The following is a 27,701-nucleotide window of genomic DNA, read 5'->3' as shown; positions in this document are numbered from 1 at the left end:
GACACTGCCTGGGCTTGGCAGCTATACTGAGAACCGAGCATATGCAAATCGCTATTAAAACTAACCCTTCTCTGAAAAAGAAAGCAGGACAAGTTAGCCTGGGAACAGTATTATACTAAAGCTATATTGCTTTGTTACTCAAGCTACCTTGGATATGTCTGCAGTACTGCACTGTGCCATGTAGACATGTCCTGGAAGTCCTGCTGAGACCTTAGCTGGAACATGATCAATATTTTCTCACATGAAGGGCCCCTAGAAAGACTGAAGTTCTTTCACTTACTTGAAAAATTCAGTTTTCTCCTCTTCCGTCTTTACTGTTAAACTTTGTAGAAAGTTCACAACTTCCAGGAAATCATTCCTAACCACAAAAATAAAGAATATGAAGCATCACCAAGAATTTTAAAATGAGCAACCTCCTATCTTTTATTCACCAGATGGAGGAGGACAGCGGAGCTTAAATGAGTAATATTGGACTAGGAATGTTGGAGTAAGTCTCAGCTTCTTATTTTCTATCCCCACCAATATGTTTCAAAATCCCACTGCAATCATTTCTAGATGGGAGAATTCAATCTCTATTGCTCATTCTATTCTTAGCCTCTCTTGAGGCTGATGGAGACAAGTAAAAGCACATGTGTAATACAAGCGTCTGTCCATTAAGAATAGGAATGATACCAAAAAGTAATTTCCTCAGCCTGCTTGTTAGTCTTCAGTTGGAATTCAATGATGCCATGATTTTGAGGTCAGCAATTTGCAGCATCAAATGGGAAAAGCTACATTTGCAATCTCTTGAGCCAGTTACTGCATTATGGTGGGAAAAATACATGTCCTTGCTGGGACAATATTGATATCCTTAGACCACACCACACTGAGGGCAATCTGTGCAAACAGGTAGTAAAGCTGGATTTAAGGCAAACATACTTTGAAGAGTCTTGTTTTCTAGGCCATGCACTACTCCCACCCACAAAGTGAGGGAGATTCAACTGGCTATAACCAAGAGGGTTGCTGTTTTTCAACAAATCTGCTCCAATTTCAACACCCCACTGTGAATAAGATGAGGCTTTTTACATGTGAGATGCTTTACCAACACATCTGTCTGAGCACAGTAAGTATAGGCCATACAACAGGCAACTTTCTGACTGCTAAATGAGCCTAACATGGGGAGTGGATAGTTGATCCTTCTAGTTTATCTCAGTGCTGTGCTATTAGCAAAAATGAAACTGACAAAGTCCCATCAATTTCAAGGCTGGTATTAAGGGGGTCGAATAAAGTAATAAAACTTAATGAAGGGTGAGCAGCTGTGAGCTGGCTGTTTCCACATGAATTAGTCAGCTCATTTAATTCACCTTAAGAGATGCTTTTAATACTGAAATCAATGCCCACCTTACTCATTAGTACTGCCTACTTTTGGGTTGCTAACATCTTTGACTTTCTTTTTGGAGGTTTGATTCATATATGATACATGAAGTACAAACATAATTACAGAATAAAGTACGTAAGATGCTCATGAGTAACCAATGCATGCATTTACTCACCTGAAGAACTCATGAGACAGCAAGCTGGACAGGGGTGGACGGCACTTTGGATCTGGATTCAGCAGTGTGCAGTGCAAGGTTTGTTGAAAACTTGAGAGAATATCCGCTGAAACTGAAAGCCACACATCTTCCATTAGATTCCACTCCAAACATGGGGAACATGCAGGACTCAGAGATTCCTCCTTCCTTAGGTGGAAAATCGTTATTTCTCAAATGCTGACAGGTAACAAAGCTTACCTACCATTGTCTAACAGCTATCATAAGCTTCTTACTGTTTTAGAAACGGCATTTTTAATTCATCTCCCCTCGCCTGAGCCAGCCTGCTCTTAAAACATTTAGGAGCAAGCAGAGATAATGCAGTTTATAAAAGCTAGACTTTCTCCTCAGCTTGATAAGATGACACGAGTAGCTTCCTTTCTTCTCACCCTCCATCTGCCCTACTGCTTTCTAATTCAGAACTATAAAGATTTAATTATACTGAAGTTTCCATCTGATACCATTACAATGAAAGTCAAATAAGTTTCTAGTCCGTTTAGCAAACATATAAAAGTAAAACAACTAAAATAATCTACTTATGCTCTCACAAGAGGCAGCATGGCCCAATATATTAAGCACTGTTTAACTTGGCAGAAGATTTAGGTTGTATTCCTAGTGTGGTTACTGGCTTTCTGTGAGACCATGGCCAAGCTGCTGGCCTCAGTTTGCCAGTGTGAACAATGGGATGAAGAAATTCATTCTCTGCAAAGTGCTTTGAGATCAACAGATAAGTAAGAGATAGGAGTTTATTGTTAAGCACAAGTGATCTTTCAATAAAAGTTAAAACACAGGAAATCCAAACTGGAAAGATCCCCTTTTTCTCCAGAACCTATGGGCATACATAATCCATGGACTGAGGAAAAGAGTTTTACAGTATTAAAGGAGGATTTGATATTCACAGCAATGGGATATAGGACAAAAATTAAGGGATATCAAACTTCATTCTTCAGGGCACAAGCCAACCCACCAGATACACAGGACTGGGAGAGAACTTCTATACAGTAGCTAAGGTAGGAAGGTCTGAGGCATTTGACACGAAAGGAGACAGAGGAGCTTTTTAAGGGAAGAGAAGAGATAATGCAGTTCAGATGTACATCTGTCTTTTAACTTGATTAACCTAAAGATCTCCTACCTAACTGTAACATAAAACTTGTTCCTGCATCCAGTAACATGTCATTACACTATGTTACTGCAACTAAGAAGCACACAATATTAGGCACAGGAAAGTCTCACAACCTTTATAGTAATTTGCACTTAGGTAGTTCCTTTCATCTTAAAGCAGCTAAACAAATTCATCACCCACATTGTGCAAAATGGAGAAATTATGCAACTTACAGCCATACAAAAGAGAAGTAAGATTCTGGAACAGAGCAGTTACCCCAACTGCTTAAGCTCCACACCAGCTACCGAACAATACTCTCTCTCATATATATATTATAAAGACAGCTTCCCACCCTACACACTGATTTCTGGTGTCAGAGTGAAACTTATTACAGCATAAGGTAGTTGGAACCCCTAGAAATCTCTAAGGTCTATGAAAGTAAAGCATGAAACAGGAAGAACATGTGGATAGAAAAGTTTTTAATTCCTGAAATTCACAGCAAGTGCAATGGACAGTCCTTGATTGCAAAGTTTGTCACGCTTCTCCTGGAACACAATTCCTCAAAATAAAAGATATTTTTGTTCATGCTTGAACACAATCAGCCACAGGATTACTTGGCATGTGTGGTAGCAAAAGAAGGGCATTTTATTATAGGTTGTGGAGGAATCTCACCCTGATCATTCAAGATTGTCAGCAGATTTTCAATCATTGTTCCAAACGAATAGGCATCTCGGGCATGTCCATGGCTTTCAGAAAGAATGCAGAAATCTGCAGACTAAAGAAATAAGCATCATAAAGAAGGAGCTATACAATCTCCATCATTACCTACCATCCTTTCATTTTCCAAGTCTTTTCATAGCCCTGTAACTCCAACTTACTTTATTTGTAATGCACTATTATGCTAAACTAAAGGACTTTTGCCTCAAAGAATTTATAATCTAGAAGCACAAGTAAGTACATTACTATTAAACAATACCCTCAGGAATGCATTCAGCAATCATAAGCCAACAACTTTCTGTATTTCTATGAAAACCAATGTTAATCAGGGATAGATCTTATGCTCTATTCAGAACAAAGAGCTGATTATATTTTAAACATTCTAGTTGATTACTAGGGAAAAACATGGAAATTGAGTGCAAAAGCACTATAAAATTATGTGGCCACAAAACAACCAATAATATCCAATAAGACCTTTGGTTCTTTAGATAGTCTAAAATGGAGTATACTGTTTGCACCAAGTTTTACATAAACATGGTCACTTATTTAAAAAAAAAAAATGTTGAACATCTATTTAAGAGAAGCTGGTAATCTTTGAGTGTCTGAGTAACACACACAGATTTCAGTTTCAGAACTCATACTTTCTAAGAAATTAAATAGTGCATGACTGGATTGTTCTTTGTAATGTAAAATTTACATAAACCACAATCTTCAAGAGGCCCTGATAGTGATGTTCAGGAAGCATTCTCTGCACATGAGAAGCAATATTTTTAATACATGAATTACCCACAGAACCATACCTGCCTATATTGGTCACCTTCATTTCATAAAACTTAGTATAATCATTTCTGTTCTGTTATTTTTAGAATGATTAAAAATACTAACCCATACTTGCCTGGTATTGGTTTTATAGGATGATTTTCCAATTCTTTTAAATTATAAAATGACCAAACAGAAACAGTACATAATCTAGCAAGCCATTTATTTAACACATGCACCCTATGGAAACAAAACAAAACCTAGGCAAGGAGAGGGGAGATGGTGGGAGAAGGTTTATTTTTTTTGTTGGTTTTTTTTAGTTAAAATCTGCCAAACATGGGATCAACCTAGGAGACTGAGGGCACAATGGCATGTGTGAGTAGCATGGCTGAATAAGCTCCGGTGCAGCTTGCACCAGTTTCTTGCTCCTGGGTTCAGTGTTTAAGTATGTGCTTAGGACTGCAGCACATTAAGCCAGGGTGGCAGAGCCCCCCCAGCTGGCAGAAGGACTGGTAGGGGTCAGCCTGCCAGCCTGGAGCTGCTCTGCCCCAGCTGAATGTGCTGCAGAGGGACTGGCTGGGGCACAAGGGTGCTAAAGTGCAGGGCTAGCTGGCAGCCAGTCCCTGCACTGTAACACCCTCATGCCCCAGCCAGCCCTGGTTACTGTCTACACATACACTGTGGTGCACTAAACTCCACCATAGGACAGGATAATACTGCCTGACACAAGTACTAAGGCAGAGTTAATTAGTTTGTTCCAGCTTAATAGCACTGCATATGCAGATGGTGACACTTTAGTGTGGAGCTAATTAGTCAACTTCACAGTTAAGGGCACATGTAGACACCCCCCTGAAAGTAGCTCCTGGACCAATACAAAGACATTCACAATCACATCCCACATAAATCCAGTTGAATACGAAGTAGTTAGAAAAGAAAAACAGCATCAAAACTTGAATACACAGGGCCTGAAGCCTAAATTCAATCACATACTGCTGTTCCCTGCAACTGCAAAACTGATCAATTCTGAGTATTTATTAGGGAAAAAGCATTTTACATTTACTTATCGAGAAAGAGGAAGTATAGAGCAACTATGTCACCTTTTTAAAAATGGGAGTTGCATGGAAGGCATATTAAAAAAAGGTAAGCATATCAACAGGGGTTGCAAAGCACCAAGCATTACTTACTTAAAAATTATGGGCTGGGACAGAGCTACCAGATTATTTGCTGTTAGGGCTCTTGCTCTGTTCATGGCTAATTCTGTTAAGACACCTCCCTCCCTCCCTCCTTTTAACAATACCCAAGATAGGGATAGAATAACAGACTTTATTCCGGAGTTACCTAGGTAGACATACCCTCCACACCTAAGCATATAGACTTCAGGACTTCTATTTAACATATATCTAATAAAATAGTGCGTGTATTATTTCTTTAGGTTTATATTAAAACAGAGATCCTACATATTATATATAGATGAAAAATATTGGTCTGAACTTCTGCGTTTAATCATCCTCCAAAAAGAACACTCTAGCAAGAACAGAATCTTTTGCTAATTCTATAACATAGCAGGGCTACTAACCATCTCTTCAGGAGGGATGCCTGCCTGGTCTCTCACTGATTTGATATCACGCAGGAACTAGAAAGGTAAAAAAGAAAACTTCATGATAAATATTTTGTCCTAATCACTTATCCAGATTCACAAATTGGTACCAGCATGTAGAAGATGAAACCTACTAGCTACGACTGCTTTTTTTACTCATTGACTACCTCCTCCACTGCAGGCCATACATGCCAAGGCCTGCTGAGACTAGCTGAATGTCTAGCACAAGATTCTCCTTCCACCTCAAAGCCAAGAAGTAGCCATGCTTCACCTACCCCAGTGGGGAACTTTCAGGTATCTAAACATCGTGTGTAAAATGCCAAGAAGCCCTGAAGTAACTGCATTTTAATCAGTTTAGCCCTTCAGATTTACAGTATTTATTTGATTTCTACGTGAGATTTCCACCCCCCTCCACCACATTTAACATGACAGGAAAAACTCCTTCATCTTAGAATGAAGTAGGAGGTGGTAGGGAGGCCAGGCTGCTCCTGTGGCTCTAGCTCTAGTCCCAACCCTGACCCGAACCCCAGGTTAGGGGGGGAGCCATAGCTGTTGCTTGCCCTCCTGCCACCTGTGCACCCCACTGCCTCTCCCCTGGCCACAGACTCAGGGCCAGGCTGAGGCTGTTTCATGCCCCAGGCTGGAACAGGGATATAGCCTACCAGTGCTGAAGGAAAGGGGGTGGGGGCAGACAGGGAACAGAGGCTGCAGCAGGGGGAGGGAGACAGGTTGCTGGCAGAGGTAAGTGTGTAGCTCAGTGGTCTCCAATCTTTTTAGGTGAAGATCACTTTTTCAAGCAAAGGGCAATCCAGGGTCTACCAGGCCACCCTCCCTACCCTCCAGCAGGCCAGTTGGGGGTGGGGGGCAGATCGAGGCCCCCAAAGTGAGGGAGGGAGTGGGGCATGGACTGGGGTGAGTGGGGCCCTGGCCAGGTGCATGGGGTGGGTAGTAAGTGTGTGCATGTCAGGGGGAGGGACAGACAGAGAGCAAGCTGCTTGCCTTTTCCATTGCCCCCCAGCTGCTTCTCCCACCACCTGCCCCTTACCACAGCTCTTCCAGTGCTGCCCCCACCATCTGACCCCCGTCAATGTTTTCCCTGCTGTAGTGGTAGTGAGGAAAAATGTAAGACAATCTTCCAATAATTAGTTTCTATATGTGGAAAAATTTTGCAAATGTATAGCATTTTCCATAAACAGAATCTAATTATTGGGGGGGTGAATCTTAAATTCAGAGTCATTTTGGATTTGAGTAAATACGTTAAGTCTTTGAATGTGTTTTGCTTGGACTTGAAAAAATACCCATGGTCCTTCAATAAAAGATTTTACCCCAATGTTCTTAATCCAAATATTTTTTGCAATGTGCACCACAATGTCTGTCTTGCTGCTCCATTCTCAGAGGTGATAGTATATCAGTAATGCTATATGAAAAAAATTATGAATTCCCAGATCCTGTAAGATGAAAGGTAGTAAGCACCCATATATTTAGTTATGCCTCTGACTCTGCACAACATATAGCAGAATTCAAGATAAGCATTCATCAACATTATTAAAATCCAATGAGATGCCAAGCAGGGAGATCCAAAGCCCTCTTTAAATGGTTTTATTTCTCTGCTTGTTTTAAGGAAGAAGAAATCATTCTATTTCATATGAAAGTAAATACCTTTACTAGCCAGTAGTTGAGAGATCATCCCCAGTGAGGCTCCCACCTTATCCTCTCCAACCCCAACACCTCCTTGCAGCCAGCTCTCCCCTGAAGGACTAGTTGTCTAGCTCAGTGGTCTCCAATCTTTTTAGGTGAAGATCACTTTTTCAAGCAAAGGGCAATCCAGGGTCTACCAGGCCACCCTCCCTACCCTCCAGCAGGCCAGTTGGGGGTGGGGGGCAGATCGAGGCCCCCAAAGTGAGGGAGGGAGTGGGGCATGGACTGGGGTGAGTGGGGCCCTGGCCAGGTGCATGGGGTGGGGGCAGGCAGCACATGCACCCCATCCTGGCAAGATGGTTGCCGCTGCACGCTAGGTTTTGTGCTCCGAGTCCTGCAGCAGCAGCTACCTCGCCATGCCCAAGCTCTGACTCACCCCTGGCTGAGGCCCCACTCACCTGGTAGTAGGGGATGTGGTTGGGGAATTCTCCCACTCACCCGGCACAGCCCTGGTGGCAGGGGGCATGGCTCAGCCCAATCACATGCATCCTGTCACTCCTATGTCCCACCGCTCCCAGACTGCATCCCAGCCACTCCCGATCACAGAGCCTCTGACAGTCAATCTCAGTTTGGGGTGGGGCTAGCACCCCAGACTGAGATAGACTGTCAGGGGCTGCCTGATCAACCAGGATCAACCAGTTGGTGACCACTGGCCTAGCTAATGATGAATTAGTTTCTGCATTTACCCCGACATGGTACTTAGTGGTAACTGTGCCCTTGGAACAAGCTTCAGGTCCTGGAATAGGAAAAGACACCAACTCATGTAATACCAAATTCTGGCAGCTAGCTTTTTATCAAGGTGAAAACCCAGTAATCAGAAAGCCCTTCTCCTGGACACTGGAGAGTATTATTTGTTTGGCTCTTACCTCTGGAGTAGCTTCATTAAGGTTACATACTGTTTCCATTCCTCCTAGTTTCCAGTGCCCATCCTCACTTATAAACACGGATGATAAACAGACATTGTTATGCGTTAGGTTTCCCTAAAATATAAAACAAACAATAGACCTGGGGATAGCAGAAGGCATATAATTCTCGTTAGCACTAATTAGGTGCCATGAGGATCTAAGGAAAAGCTGCCAAAAGCATAGAATTAAATTTTTATCCTGTAAAGTTTTTTTTGGGTTTTGTTGTTTTTGGTTTGTTTTTTTTAACAGACAAACCCTGGGCACCACACATGAGGGCCAAGCTTTAAATAAAGCCAGGTTTAATTATTCTACAAGTCCTTGTAGAATAATTAAGATGAAGGAGAGACCCTAAATTCAAACACAGGAACTGAAAATTATACTTCTGTAGCTCCTGGTATTTGCTACAGTCACTCCTGGCATGTGCTAAAACACAGGACTGGACCAAGGGAGAAGTAACACAGCCCCGTATCTCATGCATCACAAGGACAGTTAACAAAATGTGTTAGTTTGGGAATCTGTTTTCCCAACAACATAACATCACTTCTTCATGGTTCTGACTAGTCATGGGATCTCAGGCTATGAGATCATGGGATTATAATTCTCTTCCTTTCTTTCTGACTCTTTAATTAAGTTGTTTTAAGCAGCCATTGACTCAAAAAACTGTTAAAGAACCAATTCATGCTATGTAAAGGCAGCCTGGAACTGCAGTGGTCAACTGATACGAACCACTCCTTTCTCGTACTTTGTGATATTTACTGCTCCTGCCATGTTACAGGGAATAAAATACAACAGGGGAACATGAAATGAGAGTTAAGGTCTCACATGGATAAGACCACTGACCAAATACTGCCCATCACCTTTACTTCCAATCTCCACTGAGAACCAAAGCTCACTCTTGTGTCTACTGCTACTGAGAACTTACCCTTTCATGGAGGAAGACAAGAGCCAGCAATATGTCATAAATCCCTGCGCAGATCTCAGCAGAGGAGAGTATCTTCAGAACTACCTCCAAAGGTTTTACCCTCTCTGTCACCAGGTGTATTCCATCTGTTTCCACAGTGCAAGAGAGGAAGCGTAGAAGGCAAGGGTGGCGCAAGGTTTTCAGGTGCTTCCAAAAAAACAAGGAAGAAACAAAGTCTATACCTGTGACATGATGTATGGACAGGGGGCTTGGTGGATAGTCTTGGTTTTGACATTAGCTGATATTTCTTGTTAAAAATACATTAAGGAGGTGTGGGTAAACACTCCACTTGCTGCTGAGAATTCTAACTTCTAGGCCTGAACCTCAACTACTCAGTATCCAGGATTCACACTCTTCCATTTGCTGGTCTATTTGTGCTTTTATCATACCATAGAAACTTTCTACTCGTATAAAGAAAACTAAACCAAAACCCATATTTGAGGGACTGGTCTGTGTGTCCCACTCCCTATAAAGAAGATCTTCAACAATTCTGGGAATTGGCCTTTTTCCCTTCCTCCCACATGGCTTTGATGACATTCATCAACAGAAACTGAGAGCTGGTCCTACCAGTATTAGAAAAAGTGGAAAGACTAATTAGAAAGGACACTATTACTTAGAATGGCCGCTTTCATTACAGTACCTTGGCAGCTTTATTAACCTTGTCTTCATTTTCTCTTTCATACACAAAGACTGAGGCAAGCTTGCCATCTTGCAGCACAGCTGGGTAAATTTTGAGTCCACTTGGTAAGGTAAATGGCTGTTTTTCTAGTTTGTTGTTCTTTAAAGCGCTGTTCTCCGAGCCCATCACTTGCAAAATCAGGCCGTTGTGGAGGTTCACCTGTGCTAGCAAAAAGGCCTGCAGGTAAAGAGAGATTTTTCAAACTTATTTAATCCCAACAGGCCAGCACTAGCGACTCCTGCACCTGCTGTTCCATTGGATGCACCTGGTGTGGCTGAGCAGCAGTGGAGGTGAATTTTGCCCAGTTATACCAAGTATATTATGCAACACAAGTGAAATTTGCCTGTACGACACCTTAAGGAAAATATGCCATTATGGCTCCTAATTTTCATTATAATTTTACTTAGTGAAATACTTAGATCAAGAGACATAGATGACCCAGTAGTGGAGTGGTTTATCTCTTCTTAAATCAGACATAGATGTGGAGACTGAAATCTCCACTGTCAGGTAGCTGTAGAGCTCATGGTAAGTATCTGCGAGACAAATCACAATCACTAGTGTCCTGTATTTTTCTGGATAGAAAACAAGGATTGAAATATGCTCTTACTCTATGGAAGAGGATGGAAACATTACTGGGGTCTTGTGCTTTAGATTGCTTTTAGCTGCTGGTGCTTTATCTGTTGAATAGCTAAAGGCCTCGGTCTCCTGAGATATCAAGTAGAATGTTTTTGCAAGCATGTCATTTCCTTTACAAAATTCTCAGCTTTTGATCTTGATCTTCCTCTAAAACTAAACAGAAATGCTGGCTCACAAATAAGGCAACAGATTGTTATTTCTTCATGACTGTTTCACACTTTGCAAAGTGGATGTCTGCAAAGCGTGAAACTGTCATGAAGAAATAACAATGTGTTGTCTTACATCCAAGGCAGCTCAAAGTCCAGGTCTTTCACAGAACTGCCTGATCTGTTTTTTTTTAATAAAGAACAGAGACAGAATTCTGCATATTCTGCTTGCTGAGATGCAACCATTTTAACATACAGACTGAACTATCAGTGTCCCTTGGAAGACTGGAACATAGTCCACTTCAACCATTTCTCTCAGTGCAACACACAATCTTCCAGCTTTTACAAATCAGCTGAAAAAGTAGAGAGGTGGTAGATGGAGAGGCCACTTTTTATATGCAGAAAGGGGCCACTTTTTAGACCATTTGTACAGTGAAAATAATTCCTCCAGAAACAAAAGAAATACAGTATCAAACAGGAAAGTGTTTCTTTAAATAGAAATGCAAAATTCAAGAACGTTTGGTTCAGAGATGAACCTTTTATTAAACCAACTAAGAAGTCTAAAAAAAATTATCTTTTTCTGCAAGGTTTCAGGCACACATGCCCTTCCTCAGGCCCAGGGAAAATTAAAGATGGTAAAAAGTCCCACAGGTAGAAACAAACTCTTTAAATAGGGCACTTGAGTCATTTAGGCCAAACTCAGTGTCCCTTTAAAACAAGATATTTGCTTAAGAAACGAACATATTTTCAATTTTTTTCATGTCATACCTAGCATTTGATCTGTTAAAGGCAAAATAACACTGAATAATAAAAGTTAATCTGCATGCATATACCTAAAGCCTCTTAATAACTTGTTACATATTTGTATCATGGACACAAATATCTAGACTTCAAAGATATTGAAGAATTTTGGTAACAGAAATTTGGTACAATTCTCTGGACTTCTAGCATGAACATAACAGTTTTAGCTAAAAGTAAGCTCACAGGCTGCTAGTAAGCAGAGACAATGATGGAGAAGGAGATAAAGTTCTCTATCCTAGTAATTCCCACGCTTAGGCCATAAGAGCCTGAGTCAAAACAAAGCTGTCCCACGTAAAGTGTACACAATAGCCTGAGCCCAGTTCCCAGGAAAATATGTATAACATTTATATTTGTATAGGCTGGCTTGTGTTCCCTTCCCCATGCATCCTCAAAACAGAAAAATAATGTTCCCAAGACCCAGCCACATAATGTACATTGACCAGTATCTCATGGTATCCTACAATGAAGTCAGATGGAAGGATATATGTGCACCTAAAAAACAGATGCTCAGCTTCCCAATGGGACTCGGTCCTCGCATAGTGACTATGGGTCCCAAGATATTCCATACATTATTTATGTATTAGATTTATACACCAGTTTTCTCAACAAAGGCTCTATTTAGGATCAATTTTAATAGTCTTCACACAGTGCTCAGAGGAAGCTACAGAGGAATTAATGGTAACTAAAGAAAAACAGAAGGGGGGGAAATTGGTTGCAATAAAAAGAATGCAACATTTTACAAGACTACAAAAATATTTTTCTGTAAGCTACACTGCACATACTAAACCCATGGTTACATGGGATGACACACAAAGGTTTAACCAGTCTAAGGTGCGTAGGCCTCCAAACACTGATTTTCAAAGGAAGACTTTTTGCTCTTTGTCCTGACTAGAGCAAAATCTAAACTTTCACCTGGGTCACAAATGTTGTTCGAAGTCGAGTCAACAAGCTGTAAGCTTAAAAGAACTTGAACATACCTGTTTGCAGAACATGAACTACTGCCTTCCAATATTCATGTTTGAGTTAAAGTGTAATTGGCATTTTCCTACAATTTCAGTTTTAACCTTTGTAAGTTTCAGCCTTATGGGTTTTTTTTAATTCTGTGAGCTAGGATGGCTGAGATGTTTGTGAACTGACCCATGATTAGGGACTTACTAAATTCACAGTGGAAGTCAGCTGCGTGGCAGCTCCTTTAATCTTGCAGGTTCCCTTCCCCCACTGGGTGAGGGACCCTGGCTTTTGGGACTGACTGGCCCCTCTGCTAATCAGCTGGGGGGTAGGGGGCATGTTGGGGAACCTGCAAAACTAAAGGAGCTGCCATGTAGCTGATTTCCGCCATGAATTTGGTAGATCCCTACTCATGACCATTCATCAAACTCATAGGTCTCTTGACTGCAACAATATTTATGGAGTTTTAAAGCCCATGACTATGGAAATGAGGAGGTTCTTCATTTACACAAAGGCAAACTACTCCGGCCTTGCTGGATTATGCCAGTGACCTCTGAAGAAGCCCATCTCATTTTGTTTTAACAAGGGACTCCTGATAAGTTCCAAAGGGAAGAAACTAGCTAGAGCATAAGGAAGAAAACCCACCTCATTTCAGGCTGCTCAGACTTTTTTTGCCTGCAATAGTTCCTAGCCTTTGGCTATGTTATGCCATCAGCCCTAACAAAAAAGGCCTCAGCTTGTCCCACCCTTGCAGCTGGCTACCAAGGGCTGAGAAGTCTGGCAACATACAAATATCTACAAATCAACATTTTCAAGTATGTGATCTCTGATGAATCAGCAGTCTGTCAATGTTCAAATAATCAAGCCAAGAAGCTAATCTTTGCAACCACGTATCAGCTACCTAAAAGTGATAAAACTACCAAACCATCCTACACAAGTATCACCCTTTTTTGGTCATCTTTTCTAATTTTTATTCATTGAGGGCTGTTTATGCCAACATACCATACTTTCACATATACTTTTTTCCCTTTAACACCAGCAAGTAGCTGGTAGTATATGCAATGCATGCCCAAAGGAGTATACATGAATAACTCAAAGATGAGATGGTGCCTATAAAATAGTTAATCAAGTACTTAAGAGAGCCCTCACTTAACCTGATTTCTCAAGATTAAACCTACCAGGCTGACCCATGTAATACATGTGTGCTCTTTTAGGCAGAAAAGTTGTTTATCTGAATATGACACATAACAAACTGCATCACACTGACTTGGAATGTTTTAGGTAATCCTGGATAAGGGGATGCAGGGAAAGACAGACTCTTACCTTACCAGAAGTAATTCACGCATACTGCCTTACTTAGAATCTGAAATATAGTTCTGACTTCAGGTTCAACCTGAGCATTATCTGATCCTCCCTATAGCAGCAGTTTGTCTGAAAAATATATCAGCTGGTACTGAAATTGATAAATGGTCTGTTAGTTGTGGAGTTAATAGCTATACAAGACAGCTGCCCTTATAGATTAGAGTCAGCTCATGAAAAATTGTTGGTTTATGTAATACTGTCGAATCAACCTCTTAAATCGGCCTTCTTTGATATTAGCCCACTTAATTCTGATTCGGTTTGTTTCTCTGTATATACTTTTGAGCGATTTACCTAGCACAGAAAACTGGAATCCTGTCTTAGATCTTCCCCAGATGTGAGGATGCTGGACCTGATGAGTCTTGGAGTAAATATATGTAGAAGAAGTAACACGTGAGCCCATGTAGTGGTGACCCAGATAACTGCTCTCCTCACAGATCCATAACCAGTGCCTGAACAACATCCCTGGTTTGGGAACGACCATGGATTGACATATTGGCAGTTTCCTTCTGTAAGCGGCGCAGGTTCCAGAACTTCAGAGGGTTGGGGACACCGGTCAGTCAGCGTAACAGCTGACCAGTTCCCCACAGTACCTCTAGATGCTTCACATGGCACAGATCCAAGATCAATGTGAATTATACAGGCTGCTTGCCACTTGGGTACATGAAATGTCTTTGTTGCTCACAACACACCACCATGGAGAGAGATAAGCAGTATTTGAAACAGACAAGCCTGTAACTTTCATAAGTGTTACAGGAATTGATTTTTCAAGTGATCTGCCACTAACAGCTCCCCATCATCACTCCATTACAAACATTAATACCCTTGAACATCTCCCTGTTTTGGTGGGAACAGTCACCTGTGAACTCATTTCCTTGAATTTTTGGCTTCTGGGTGGCTCTTATTTGCTCACCCCATTCCCTCCCCCCCAACAAACTAATCCTCCCCATGAGTCAATACAGCAGGATGCACACACCTCACCTCACTGACACCAGTCTTCTCCTCTGACTGAGCACCAACATGGCCTCATGACCAAAAATGCTCAGGAAGTGTGTGGTGGGTTTCTTTGTTTCTTCTTCTTTTTTTTTTTGTGGGGGGTGGAGGAAGGGGTCAATTGGTGCATACAATTACCTCCCTTGATCCAAGGAATAAGGTATTAGGTCTATATCATGTCAGAGTCCACAGCAGTCTTCTGTAGAGGTTAGATTACGCACTGGAGAGGGTGGCTTGGACAGGGCAGATGCGGCCTCAGGCAGGGGTAACCTCTGCAGGTCCCTTCCAGCCTGGCTTCTTGACAAAAAGAGCGCTTCAGACCTACTCTGCCTGAAGCAGCAATTCTCACCCCAGGGATACCCCAAGGCCCTCCCAGGAGAGCACTGCTGGGGTCACTGCGCTGGTGACCTGGAGGAGGAGGCTCAAACGAGGATGGAGCCAGACTGTTCTCAGTGGGGGCAGATGACAGAACAAGGAGCAACGGGCTCAGGCTGCAGCAAGGGAAGTTTAGGTTGGTGTTAGGAAAACTCTCTTACCAGGAGGGCGGTAAAATACTGAACAGGCAATCCGGAGCAGTGGGGGAAGCTCCATCCTTGGAGGTTTTTAAGACCCAGCTGGACAAAGCCATGGCTGGGATGATCTGGTTGAGGCTGGTCCTGCTGTGAGCAGGGCTTGGACTAGACATGGCCTCCCAGAGTCCAGGTTTTCTATGACTGTGGTTCACGTATGGGACAGGAACCCGGGGTGTCAAAGGCCAACCACAGAGTTAACAAAACACCAGCCCAAACTCTGAAGGACGCCCTTGCCGGGGCTGTCTGAACCCCGAGCTCGCTGCCAGAGCAAATATGGCCGCGTTGCTGCCCCCAAGGGTTAAAAAAGAAGGGCGGGGGGGAGGCTCGGCGCGTCTCTGAGGGGCGGCCGCAGCCCAGCAAGGCTGAACTCGCTGGTCTCCCCCCACCCCCGGCCGGGGCCGCCTCATCCCGCTCCAGCTTCTCAGCGAGGAGCTGCCCGCAGCGCCCCCCTGTAACCGCCCCGGTCGCTCACCTGCCTGCCTGCCCCGCCGCCCTGGGGGGGTGGGGGGGAGGTCTCGTGTCTCACCTCCGGCCTCGGCCCCAAGCCGCCTCCCCGCAGCGCCGCCGCCGACTGCCGCTTCCGGTCTCCGGATCACCACAGAGGAGCGTCGCCGGCGGATAGAGCGTCTCCCCAACTGACGGAGCGGCCACGGCCATCTTGGACGAGGGCAGGGAGTCGGTGGAGAGCGGGCGGAATAACAAGCGGCAGGCGGCTTGCGGCCAGGAAGTGACGAGTCCATTCCGCTACTGAGGTTGAGGCTGCGGCGGCCATTTTGGAGTGGGGCTAAGCCGCGGGGGTTGATGTTGCGAAGGGCAACAGGGGAGAGGGCAGTCCACCACCCCGCAGCCCCTGTAGGTGGCACGTGGGAGGCTCCGGGGCTAGTTCCAGCGCTGCGCAGGCCCAGGCTCAGGCCCAGGCTCTCCTGCGCCTGTGACTGCACAGGGCCCTGAGCAAAGTGCAGCAGCTCTTCTGCCATCCAGCAGGCGCAGAAGGCGGTATCTAGAACCCCAAGGCAGGGGGCCTAGGGTGGTGATACTCAACCGGGGATCCCTCGAGATGCTTGCAAGGGCACCACACGGCGTTAGCTCTGTGCATAGCTCTATGCAGTGGGCAAACACGATAAGCCTGGAGGTCTCAAACAAGCGTTCTGCCCTGTCATGGGCTTCCTGAGTTCTCTGCAGCACACGTGTTCCTCTGTTATTTTTTTTATGGAGTCAAAAAACCAAGGTGAAAACCAAGAGCTGGCACTTGGTGAGGGGGAACTTGAACCCAAGAGGCTTAGAGAACTGAGACAAGCTGGGGCTCAGGCTTTACCTGGCTGATCTCCCACAGCCACTGCCCAGCTCCTCTGCAAGCACTGTATATATAGTTAAATAGTTTGTAGGGTCAGAAGGGACCTGAGCAGATCATCAAGTCCAACCCCCTGCCATGGCAGGAAAGAGTACTGGGGTCAAATGACCCCAGCAAGGTGTTCATCCAGCCTCCTCTTAAACACCCCCAGGGTAGGAGCCAGCACCACTTCTCTTGGAAGTTGGTTCCAGATCCTAGCTGCCCTGACTGTGAAGTAGCGCCTCCTGATATCTAGCTTGAATCTACCCTTTGCCAGCTTGTGACCATTATTCCTAGTCACTCTTGGTAGTGCTTGGGGGAATAGGGACTCCCCCAATGCCTGCTGGTCCCCTCTGACTAGTTTGTAACAGACCACTAGATCCCCACTCAGCCTTCTCTGTTAGGTTTTGAAATGGGGTACCCACCCAGTCCACAAAAGGTACAGAGGGATGCCACATGTTGAATAGGGGAAGGAGTGCCTCCAGTCTAATGGGGTTTAGATCCACTGGCTTGCAGCCTCTTAATTAGGGCACCAGGAGGGGAGAGTAAAGCATGCCCACTTTGTCATTCAAGGCATGGGGAGGTCAGGTTTGGTGAAGCAGCTCAGTGCTGCTAGGACTTCAATGCCTGGGGCAGCAGCAGAAACTTAGGGAGCTCTGTGCTGTGATCCATGGAAACTTAGATACTGAAGGAGGTTAGGCCCATACAGAGTTAGGCCAGAGGCCTGCCCATGGATATTCCCTTAAAGATCAGACCTAGGTACTTAAGTCCCCTTTGCAAATCTGCCCATAACAGACTTGCCCAGGAAGCTTATGGCAGAGCAGGGAATTGAACCTGGTTCTTCCAAGCTAGCAGTCCAGCCGCAGAATCATTCATTCTCTGAGGTCCAGTCGTCCAAATGTTAGAAATGCAATATTGTTAGAAATGCGCAGCTTGCATCTTGCACCTGATAAGAAAGAAATACTGCCCAAGGCTCCTTTCTCCCCCTCACCCGCCTTAGCCTTTCTCATGCTGATTACAGAAGCTGGAATTCAACTGCCTGTGGCCTTGGGGTATGAACTGTTAGTGAACTGTTGTGGTTTTGAGCATGCTTAATGAACTGTTGCATATTTACCTCTCCGCCTTGCATACTTAAGTAGCTAATTATACTATACATGCGATGTATGTAATGATGTAACTACATGTATGCTTGTATGAAATGGAAGTAGCTGTAAGAGTTCCGTGTCTGCACACGTGCTCAGGCGAGAGAAGATAAATTCCGCTTGCAAACACAATTAGTTTGTCAGAAGCTGATTTGGGCATGACCTTGTTTGCAAACAAATACATCCTTTTGTGCCGGCTGATGTCTGTGTGTCTGTGATCTCTGCGCACCTCCAAGGAAACGAACCGCATTTGTGCAACAATTGGCAAGCCAGCAAGGAGTTCTTTGGATCACCCCGGAACCCAGTGACAAGATCGTCCCTGCCGCCACGGGGAGTGCGCACCGAGCTGCCTTTTTGGGCTCGCCCAGGGGGCTTGAGACGTGAGTCGGAGAATCCGGGAGATTAAAGGCTACCTGTGCAAAATTTTTGGTTTCTGAGGACGCCAGACACACATTCTGGCATTCTGATCGAGATCTCTAGGATACCTGAGTGAGTATACGAATTCCCTTGCCCAATTTTTTTTCTGGATCTGGGGGCAAAGATTTGTTCGATTTGGTTTTGTACCGGGGGATTTTTTGGCCCGGTATTTGGTGTGCGTAAGACGTACTTTTGCGAACGGTCTGTGGCTAGGATCTTTTGGTATTTGGTGTGCGTTGGGCGCACTCTTGTGGGCATTAAACTGGGTGCGGGGAGCTCCCGTGTAGAAAGCTTGGGTACTCCTTTGGGTTGTGTTTTATGGAACTTTAGCAAATTTGCAAAGCAGGCAGATTATGGGGTGAAGATGAAAAAGGATGATTTAATTAAGTTTTGTCAACTCGAGTGGCCAACATTCGGGGTCCACTGGACCCCGAAAGGATCCTTTGTAGTAAAAGAAGTGATAGCTATCCATGAAATAGTTATGCAGGATGGACATTGGGATCAATTTCCTTATATAGATTGTTGGTTGGGAGTGGTTCAAAATCAGCCACCTTGGATTAAGAAATGCTTAGTAAAGTCTCATATGATGGTTTTTAAAGGAAAGACTCGAGGAGGACCACCTGTACTCCCTGAGTCTGATGAGGGGGGGAGGGATCCTGAATTAGCCGAGTACCAAGCTCATTCTCCTGTCACCCTAACGAGTAGCGAGGATAAATCAGGCACCTCCTCAGGATCCAGTCCCTCTGCACCACCGCTCCCTCCCTCAGGGAAACCACCACTGGAGTACCAAAGCATACCTAATGATTCAGAGCGTGTGCCTCAGCCAAGTGCCCCATCTGAATCAGGGAATAAGGGCTATTATTTGCGCAAGACTGTAGAATCACGGCCGGTGCTGAATTGCCCGATGCGAGAGGTTATTGGAGAGGGGGGCAATGCAACTTTTGTCTACACCCCATTTAGTACTTCAGATTTATTTAACTGGAAGAATCAGAGACCCTCTTTTCGTGAAGACCCTGAAAAGATGAGGGACCTGTTTCGATCCATTGGGCAAACCCATCGACCCACTTGGGCTGATGTCCAGATGATGCTCCAGACCCTCCTGACCCCAGAGGAGAGGAGATTAGTGTTGGGGACAGCAGAGCGCATTGCAGCAGCCAGGGTAGAAGCGGAGGGAGCTGCTGGTTGTACCTTGCGTGATACCTGCCCTGTTGAGGAACCGAGATGGGATAATCATACCGCAGAAGGAAGAGAGCTGAGTGCACGGTATCTGGGGATTATAGTGGAAGCAATGGGGAAGGCAGTGCCTCGAGTTACTAATCTGTCTAAATTGTATGAAGTGAGACAGGGAAAAGAAGAGGATCCCTCAGCTTTCCTCGGGAGGCTATACGAGGCGTTCCGCAGGTTTTCGGACCTAGATCCAGAAGCCCCAGATAATCAACGCATGGTAAATCTTATGTTTATTGGTCAATCCACTGCTGATATTCGTAGGAAGCTACAGAAAACCGAGGGAGGTGCTGGGAAACTGATTTCAGAGCTGGTGGAAATGGCATACAAGGTATATGGGAATCGTGAGCAAGTGCAGGAGCGCAAGGAGGATAAAAAGGCTCAGCGACAGATGGCAGCGCTGGCAGCTGCTATAACTGGAGGTAATCCTGGAAAGGCTGGGATACAGAAAGGGAAAGGAGAAAGAGTGGGAGCAGACGTTTGTGCTTACTGCAGGGAGAAAGGACACTGGAAGAGGGAATGCCCAAAGTTGAAGGAGAAGAGAGAGGGTGAACCAAGGGGTCACCTCATGTGGGCAGAGGAAAAGGGTGAGGACACAGAATGAAGGGGACGGGGATCTAAGACTACTACCCTTCGGGTTGGAGCCCGAGAAGATCCCATGGTAACCATTAGGGTTGGTGGCAGAGACTTTGAAGCCTTGGTTGATACTGGGGCTACATTTTCAATGATTCCAGAAAAAAACCCCTGTGCAAGAGCTAGTGAACAGCATGTTCTTGTGGAAGGGATTGAGGGAACGCAATCCCGACTCCCCGTTTGTAAGCCACTCCTCACCAAAGTGGGGGACCATTTGCTTGAGCACTCCTTTGTACATTCTCCAAGTTGCCCGGTTGCACTACTTGGGCGAGACCTACTCACAAAACTGCAAGCTGAGATATTTTTCAGAGAAGATCAGATGGTGGTCCAGTTACCTGTCAAGCAGAGCTCGAATTACCAGATGGCTCTCCTGGAGGACCGACGCCCTGTAGTAAGTTCTGAAGATCACATGACTGGAGTAGACCCTTCGGTATGGGCTGATGGAACCCCTGCACAAGCTAAGGCGGTCTCCCCGGTAAGGATCATACTCAAGGATGGGGAGGGGCCCGTTTGGGTAAAGCAGTATCCACTCAGCCGAGCGGCCAGAGTTTATAGATTCATAGATTCATAGATGCTAGGGTCGGAAGGGACCTCAATAGATCATCGAGTCCGACCCCCTGCATAAGCAGGAAAGAGTGCTGGGCCTACATTACCCCAGCTAGATACACATCCAACCTTCTCTTGAACACCCCCAGGGTAGGGGAGAGCACCACCTCCCTTGGGAGCCCGTTCCAGAGCTTGGCCACTCGAACTGTGAAGAAGTTCCTCCTAATATCTAATCTAAATCTGCTCTCCTCCAGCTTGTGGCCATTATTTCTTGTAACCCCCGGGGGCGCCTTGGTGAATAAATACTCACCAATTCCCTTCTGTGCCCCCCTGACGAACTTATAGGCAGCCACCAGGTCGCCTCTCAACCTTCTCTTGCGGAGGCTGAAAAGGTCCAGTTTCTCTAATCTCTCCTCATAGGGCTTGGCCTGCAGGCCCTTAACCATACGAGTGGCCCTTCTCTGGACCCTCTCCAGGTTATCCGCATCTTTCTTGAAGTGCGGCGCCCAGAATTGCACGCAGTACTCCAGCTGCGGTCTGACCAGCGCCCGATAGAGGGGAAGTATCACCTCCTTGGACTTATTTGTCATGCATCTGCTGATGCACGATAAAGTGCCATTGGCTTTTCTGATGGTTTCATCACACTGCCGACTCATGTTCATCTTGGAGTCTACTAGGACTCCAAGATCCCTTTCCACTTCCGTGCCACCCAGCAGGTCATTTCCTAGGCTGTAGGTGTGCTGGACATTTTTCCTCCCTAGATGCAGCACTTTGCATTTCTCCTTGTTGAACTGCATTCTGTTGTTTTCTGCCCACTTGTCTAACCTGTCCAGGTCTGCTTGCAGTTGTTCCCTGCCCTCCGGCGTGTCCACTTCCTCCCATAGCTTAGTGTCATCTGCAAACTTGGACAGAGTAGATTTCACCCCCTCGTCCAAGTCGCTGATGAAGACATTAAAGAGTATCGGTCCAAGCACCGAGCCCTGCGGGACCCCACTGCCCACACTCTTCCAGGTCGAAACCGACCCATCCACCACAACTCTCTGGGTGCGACCCTCCAGCCAATTCTCCACCCACCGGACTGTGCAGTCATCCAAGTCACAGCCCCTTAACTTGTTCACCAGTATGGGGTGGGATACCGTGTCAAAGGCCTTCCTGAAGTCCAAGTATACGACATCCACCCCTCCTCCTGCGTCGAGGCGTTTTGTGACCTGGTCATAAAAAGAGACTAGATTGGTCAGGCACGATCTACCTGCCACGAACCCGTGCTGGTTTCCCCTCAGCATAATTTGTCCTGCCGGGCTCTCACAAATGTGAGCCTTGATGATTTTCTCAAAGATTTTGCCAAGGATGGAGGTGAGACTGACTGGCCTATAGTTACCCGGGTCCTCCTTCCTCCCCTTCTTGAAAATGGGAACCACATTGGCCCTTTTCCAGTCCTCCGGGACTTGACCCGTGCGCCACGAGCGTTCAAATATTCCCGCCAGTGGCTCTGCAATGATGTCGGCCAGTGCCTTCAGTACCCTCGGATGGAGCTCATCTGGGCCTGCCGACTTAAAGGCATCCAGTTCCTCCAAGTGACCCTGCACCACCTCAGGGTCCACGCATGGAAGTCTGGTGCCTTGCTGCTGCCTCCCTACACTCCCAGTGAGAGACTTGTCATGCCTCTCACTTAGGAACACTGAGGCGAAGAACTCGTTGAGGAGTTCAGCCTTGTCCCCTCTGTCCACTCAGCCGAGCGGCCAGAGTTGGACTCAAGCCGCTAATAGAGAAATACAAGAAGTACAGATGGCTAGTGGAAGGGTCCTCACCATATAATACCCCCATTCTTGGAGTGCCGAAGGCAGATGGGGTCTCATACAGACTGGTCCAAGACCTGCGAGCAGTAAATAAGAAGGTCCTTTCAGACCACCCTGTAGTCCCGAACCCACACACGATTTTGACACAAGTACAGGGGGAAGCTGAAATATTTTCAGTGCTAGATTTGAAAGATGCTTTCTTCTCCATTCCCCTTCACCGAGAGAGTCAAAAATTGTTTGCTTTTGAATGGGAGGTAGACCCTGGGCAGCGTACCCTGGACAAGCATGGCAGATTGATTTTGCCGAGCTCCCACGGTCCGGACATCATAAGTTTTTACTTGTCATGGTAGACCAGCTCTCCGGTTGGGTCGAGGCATGGCCCACCAGGACTGCCACGGCGGCTACAGTAGTGAAGTATCTGTTGCAGGAAATCAGTCCCCGGTATTCTCTGCCCGAATCCATTGAGTCAGATCAAGGACAACACTTTGTGGAAAGAGTAGTTCAAGAGGTCGCACAAGCCCTCAAGATCACTTGGAAACTACACACACCGTGGAGACCACAGAGTTCAGGACAAGTGGAACGCATGAATAGGACCTTAAAAACTCTACTCACCGAGATCTGTATTGAAGCACACCTTAAGTAGCCTCAAGCATGGCCACTAGCTCTTACTTGCATTCGAAACACTCCCTGACGGGGCATTAAATTAACCCCATATGAAATTATGTTTGGCAAGCCTCCTCGAGTCTTACTCCCTGGGATGTGAGAAAATGTAACTTTTGAATTAGGTAATAGCGAGCTTCACATGTATGTTATTGCTTTGCAGTCTGTCTTGTCTTCTCTTCACAGATATGCAGCCTCCTTTCAACGTCTGCCTTTAGACGTCCCGGTACATGACTTCCGCCCGGGAGACTGGGTCTTGGTGCAGTGGTGGAAAAAGGAACCTTTGACTGAGAGGTGGAGTGGCCCTTTCCAGGTACTTCTAGCAACCCACACCGCTGTAAAGATTGCTGGCCATGACTGTTGGATACACCATACCCATGTGAAATGACATCCACGAGCGTCAGAGGACATCAGCTCCCAGGACGAGCTCACTCCGGAAGCTGAGCCGTCCTCGGAACAAGAAGTCAGCAGGTGGAGCTGTGAACCTACTGGTGATCTCCAAGTGCGCCTGAGATGGCTTAATCAAAGTTCAGAAAATCAAATAAGGAAGTAACAAAGAAAAAGTTTAGGCTGTATTTGATCTCAAGAGGGAGGATATGGTGGGAGTCTTAATATGCCTTGTTGTTATCTATGTAGTAAGAGAAGCAGGATTGAGCAGCCCTAGCCACCACCCTATATCCCCGTTTCCCCCAAATGCTCCCCCAGAAGCAAATTTGTATGTTGACATGATGGAAAGAATTGCAGGTACCTTCAATCTCACCAACTGCTGGGCCTGTGGGGGACTCCAAGAGGCCGGAGGCCGGTGGCCTTGGGGGGCTTTTCCTTTGGCCCCAAAGTGGCTAGTGTGTAGTAAGGTGGATGTTAAGAGTACTAGTCAAGAATGGGATGAGAACTGCAGCTGGGATCTTTCCCAAGTGGCATTAGGAGAGTATTGCATCAGTAATAATGGCACAGGGAGGAGTTTGGGACATAGCCATTGTACATGGACATTGAAATGGGTCCGAACATGCACTACCTGTTATGCCCTTAATTGCAGCAGGTATGTGGGTCAATGGAATTCTACTGCTATCAAACTTCCAAACTCCACGTGGATGAAATGTAAACCATCCACTCCACAATCATCCCCGCATGATGAGAACACCTGCTTCCAAAAGGCCAAAAGGGCAAGAGTATCACATTTCGATCCTAACATTACAAAATGTCAGGCATATAATGAGACCTGAAGTGAGCGATTCATACCTTACTTCTATAATTGGCAATGGGTGCACCCGAATGGCACGATAGCATGGTTTAATAAATTTTGGAGTACCTCAAATGACACAAATGAGGTAACCGAGTGCGAGTATAGGGATAAAGATGGCGCATGGAGATGTCGGTTTAAACCGAGTGACCATTACACCGGCCCTTTAGGGCATAGGGACAACAAATACTATCCCCCTCTTTACTGGTGGAACCGTGACCCCCTGGCCTTGGGAAGGGAGAACAGGGCCTTAGAAGGACATTATTGGATTTGCGGATGACAGGCCTATACAATACTACCACAAGGGTGGGTAGGAACCTGCTACATTGGGGTGATTGTACCAGCTTTCTTTTTACTACCGTCCAAGGTTGGAAATAAGTTGGGAATCTCTTTGTATGATGATTGGAAAAGGACCAAGAGAAGTATTGATGTAAGTTTGACACAGGGTGGCTCCCAAAAGTGGAAGGAGGATGAATGGCCCCCTCAAAGGATTATTGAGTATTATGGACCGGCTACAAGGGCTGATGATGGGAGTTGGGGATACCGGACACCAATATACATGTTAAATAGAATTATCAGGTTGCAGGCAGTCTTAGAAATAATTACTAACCAAACTGCCACTGCTCTCGAGTTACTGGCAAGACAGAGTTCTCAGATGAGAGAAGCCATATACCAAAATCGAATGGCCTTAGATTATTTACTCGCAGAGGATGGCGGAGTCTGTGGAAAGTTCAACCTTTCTAATTGTTGCCTCCAAATAGATGATAACGGGAAAGCAGTCTTAGAGATTGCCAAAGAGATTAGGAAAATAGCTCATGTACCAATACAAACGTGGAAAAACACATGGGATGAAGACTGGTGGTCTAATCTGTTTGGAGGAGCTTGGTGGAAAAAAGTAGGGCTTGTATTTCTGTGTGCTCTGACTGGATTGATTTTTATTCCTTGCCTTACTCCCTGTTTCATAAGACTGATAACCACCACAGCTGAAGGAATGCAAGTTGCAACAGTTCCCCTCAAAGGGAAGACTGTAGCAAAAGTCATGGTACTCAGAAAAATTCCTCGTAATTATCGTAATCTGTCTAAATAAAAATGGGGAGCAGAAAGCATCTTGAGGGGGGAATATTGTTAGAAATGGAATATTGTTAGAAATGCGCAGCTTGCATCTTGCACCTGATAAGAAAGAAATACTGCCCAAGGCTCCTTTCTCCCCCTCACCCGCCTTAGCCTTTCTCATGCTGATTACAGAAGCTGGAATTCAACTGCCTGTGGCCTTGGGGTATGAACTGTTAGTGAACTGTTGTGGTTTTGAGCATGCTTAATGAACTGTTGCATATTTACCTCTCCGCCTTGCATACTTAAGTAGCTAATTATACTATACATGCGATGTATGTAATGATGTAACTACATGTATGCTTGTATGAAATGGAAGTAGCTGTAAGAGTTCCGTGTCTGCACACGTGCTCAGGCGAGAGAAGATAAATTCCGCTTGCAAACACAATTAGTTTGTCAGAAGCTGATTTGGGCATGACCTTGTTTGCAAACAAATACATCCTTTTGTGCCGGCTGATGTCTGTGTGTCTGTGATCTCTGCGCGCCTCCAAGGAAACGAACCGCATTTGTGCAACACAAATGCAGGTATCCTGGTTGTACATGTACTCCCTTACTCAGGCACTGGAAATAGCAGCAGGCCCTGAAACAAACTCAGCAGAAAGTGGAACGTTACAAATGCAAAATACATAGATCTGGTGTGTAGCTGCCAACAGTGCACGAGCCCAGCAGATGTATGTGGGACAGCATTAGGACCTGAACTATGACTTTGTGACACACAGAATTCACCCCCCAGATACCATTTTGTCAATACCCAATTTTATAAGTAGGTATGGGAGCTTTGGCTGCCTGAGGCTACAGATCAGACTGTGTGAGACCGTATTTGTAAGAAATCAGTTGTATATGTACTGTGGCTAGAGTGGCCATCATAGGGGACATTCTCGTTTTCTGCTACTCTGGCTTCTGTTGATACGAAACCCAGCACCTTTATGCCCTCTATTTTTCTCTTCAAGAAAAAAATTGAGAACATAAAGGTGTCCAGTTTCATATCAATAGAGGACAGAGGACAAGTGGAATGTCCTCTATAATGGCCATCCTAACTGTGGCTGGTTACGTATATATTCCTGTTATGATGGACACAAAAGAGTTTGGTTGGCATTGAAACCCTGTTGCTCTGGGCATCTGTAATGGATCCCCTGCCTCATTACTGAGAGGGGGAAGAAGCCCAGGGTCCCCCAGCCAGCTCAGCCCCTCTGAATGGACTCATAATGGCAGAGAGGCTTAAATAAAATGGCGACCTGCCCCAGGAGTGGGTAATGATTGGCAGGCTTGGAGCAGAGAAAAAGGGTCAGGCTCATAAGGCTCATAAGTAGGGACCTACTTAATTCACAGTCTGCACACCCTCACTGAAGAAGTTTTTCTTAATGTTGAACCTGAACTGATCTTCCAGGAGTTTGTGACTATTACTCCTGGTTTTCCCCGTGGGTTCCCTGGTGAACTGCTCACCGAGCCCTTGATGTACTCCCTTAGTGTAGTGGTAAGCTGCTACCAGGTCCCCTCTCAGCTTTCCTTTCTCCAGACTGAAATCCCAGATCCCTCAGCCTTTCCTCATATGATTTTCCCTTTAAGACCCTGATCATACAGGTGGCTCTTTTTTGGACTCTCTCAAGCTTGTCCACGTCCTTGTTAAAGTGTGGTGCCCAGAACTGGACGCAGTACTCCAGCTGTGGTCTCACCAGTGCTGAGTACAGTGGAAGAATCACCTCGCTGGCTTTGCTGGAGATGCATTGATTGATGTATGCCGGAGTGTTGCGCGTACTGGCTACAGCATCGCACTGCCAGCTTATATTCATATTGTGGTCTATTATTACCCCCAGCTCCCTTTCATCCATGGTACTAGTCAGTTTGGTGCCACCAAGCCTGCAGAGGTGTTGGGGGTTGCTTGTCCCGAGGTGGAGCACTTTACATTTCTCAGTATTGAACAGGTTCAGGTTCAGGTTGGGTGGATCAGGTTCTGATCCACCCAATTTGCTAGCCTGTCTAGGTCCGCATGTAACTGTAGCTTATCTTCCAGCGTGACCACACTTCCCCATAACTTGGTGTCATCCACGAACTTGGCCAGTTTCAGAAGAAAGACTGGCATGTCAGAAGACTGGGTATCTGGCAGTAATGACTGGGGGAGCATAAGCTCTGGGCCCACAGGGGATGTGGCTAAGTGGCCCAGA

The 27,701-nt window shown here is 45.5% G+C and overlaps 1 protein-coding gene across 2 annotated transcripts in view; it reads right to left on the bottom strand.

Annotated features, from left to right (window-relative positions):
- The window catches only part of SCYL3 (SCY1 like pseudokinase 3), a 31,334-nt gene extending 15,283 nt beyond the window's left edge, over positions 1-16,051 (bottom strand). The window contains exons 1-8 of one of the 2 annotated variants that reach the window (XM_090046473.1): positions 15,914-16,051; positions 9,948-10,163; positions 9,269-9,454; positions 8,308-8,421; positions 5,723-5,779; positions 3,343-3,445; positions 1,533-1,644; positions 281-358 (exon numbers count right to left, since the gene is read on the bottom strand). In XM_090046473.1, coding sequence (XP_089902599.1) covers positions 281-358; positions 1,533-1,644; positions 3,343-3,445; positions 5,723-5,779; positions 8,308-8,421; positions 9,269-9,454; positions 9,948-10,112 — 815 coding nt within the window. In that variant the 5' untranslated portion in view covers positions 10,113-10,163; positions 15,914-16,051. The remainder of the gene's footprint in view (positions 1-280; positions 359-1,532; positions 1,645-3,342; positions 3,446-5,722; positions 5,780-8,307; positions 8,422-9,268; positions 9,455-9,947; positions 10,164-15,913) is intronic. The other variant, XM_090046474.1, reaches the window with a different exon arrangement.
- Positions 16,052-27,701: the final 11,650 nt, after the last annotated feature.

The sequence above is a fragment of the Crocodylus siamensis genome, chromosome 5 (genome assembly GCF_052110815.1).
Source record: "Crocodylus siamensis isolate JL-2025a chromosome 5, ASM5211081v1, whole genome shotgun sequence".
In the NCBI taxonomy this organism is placed as follows: Eukaryota; Metazoa; Chordata; order Crocodylia; family Crocodylidae; genus Crocodylus; species Crocodylus siamensis.
This window is presented reverse-complemented; position numbering and strand designations above follow the sequence as displayed.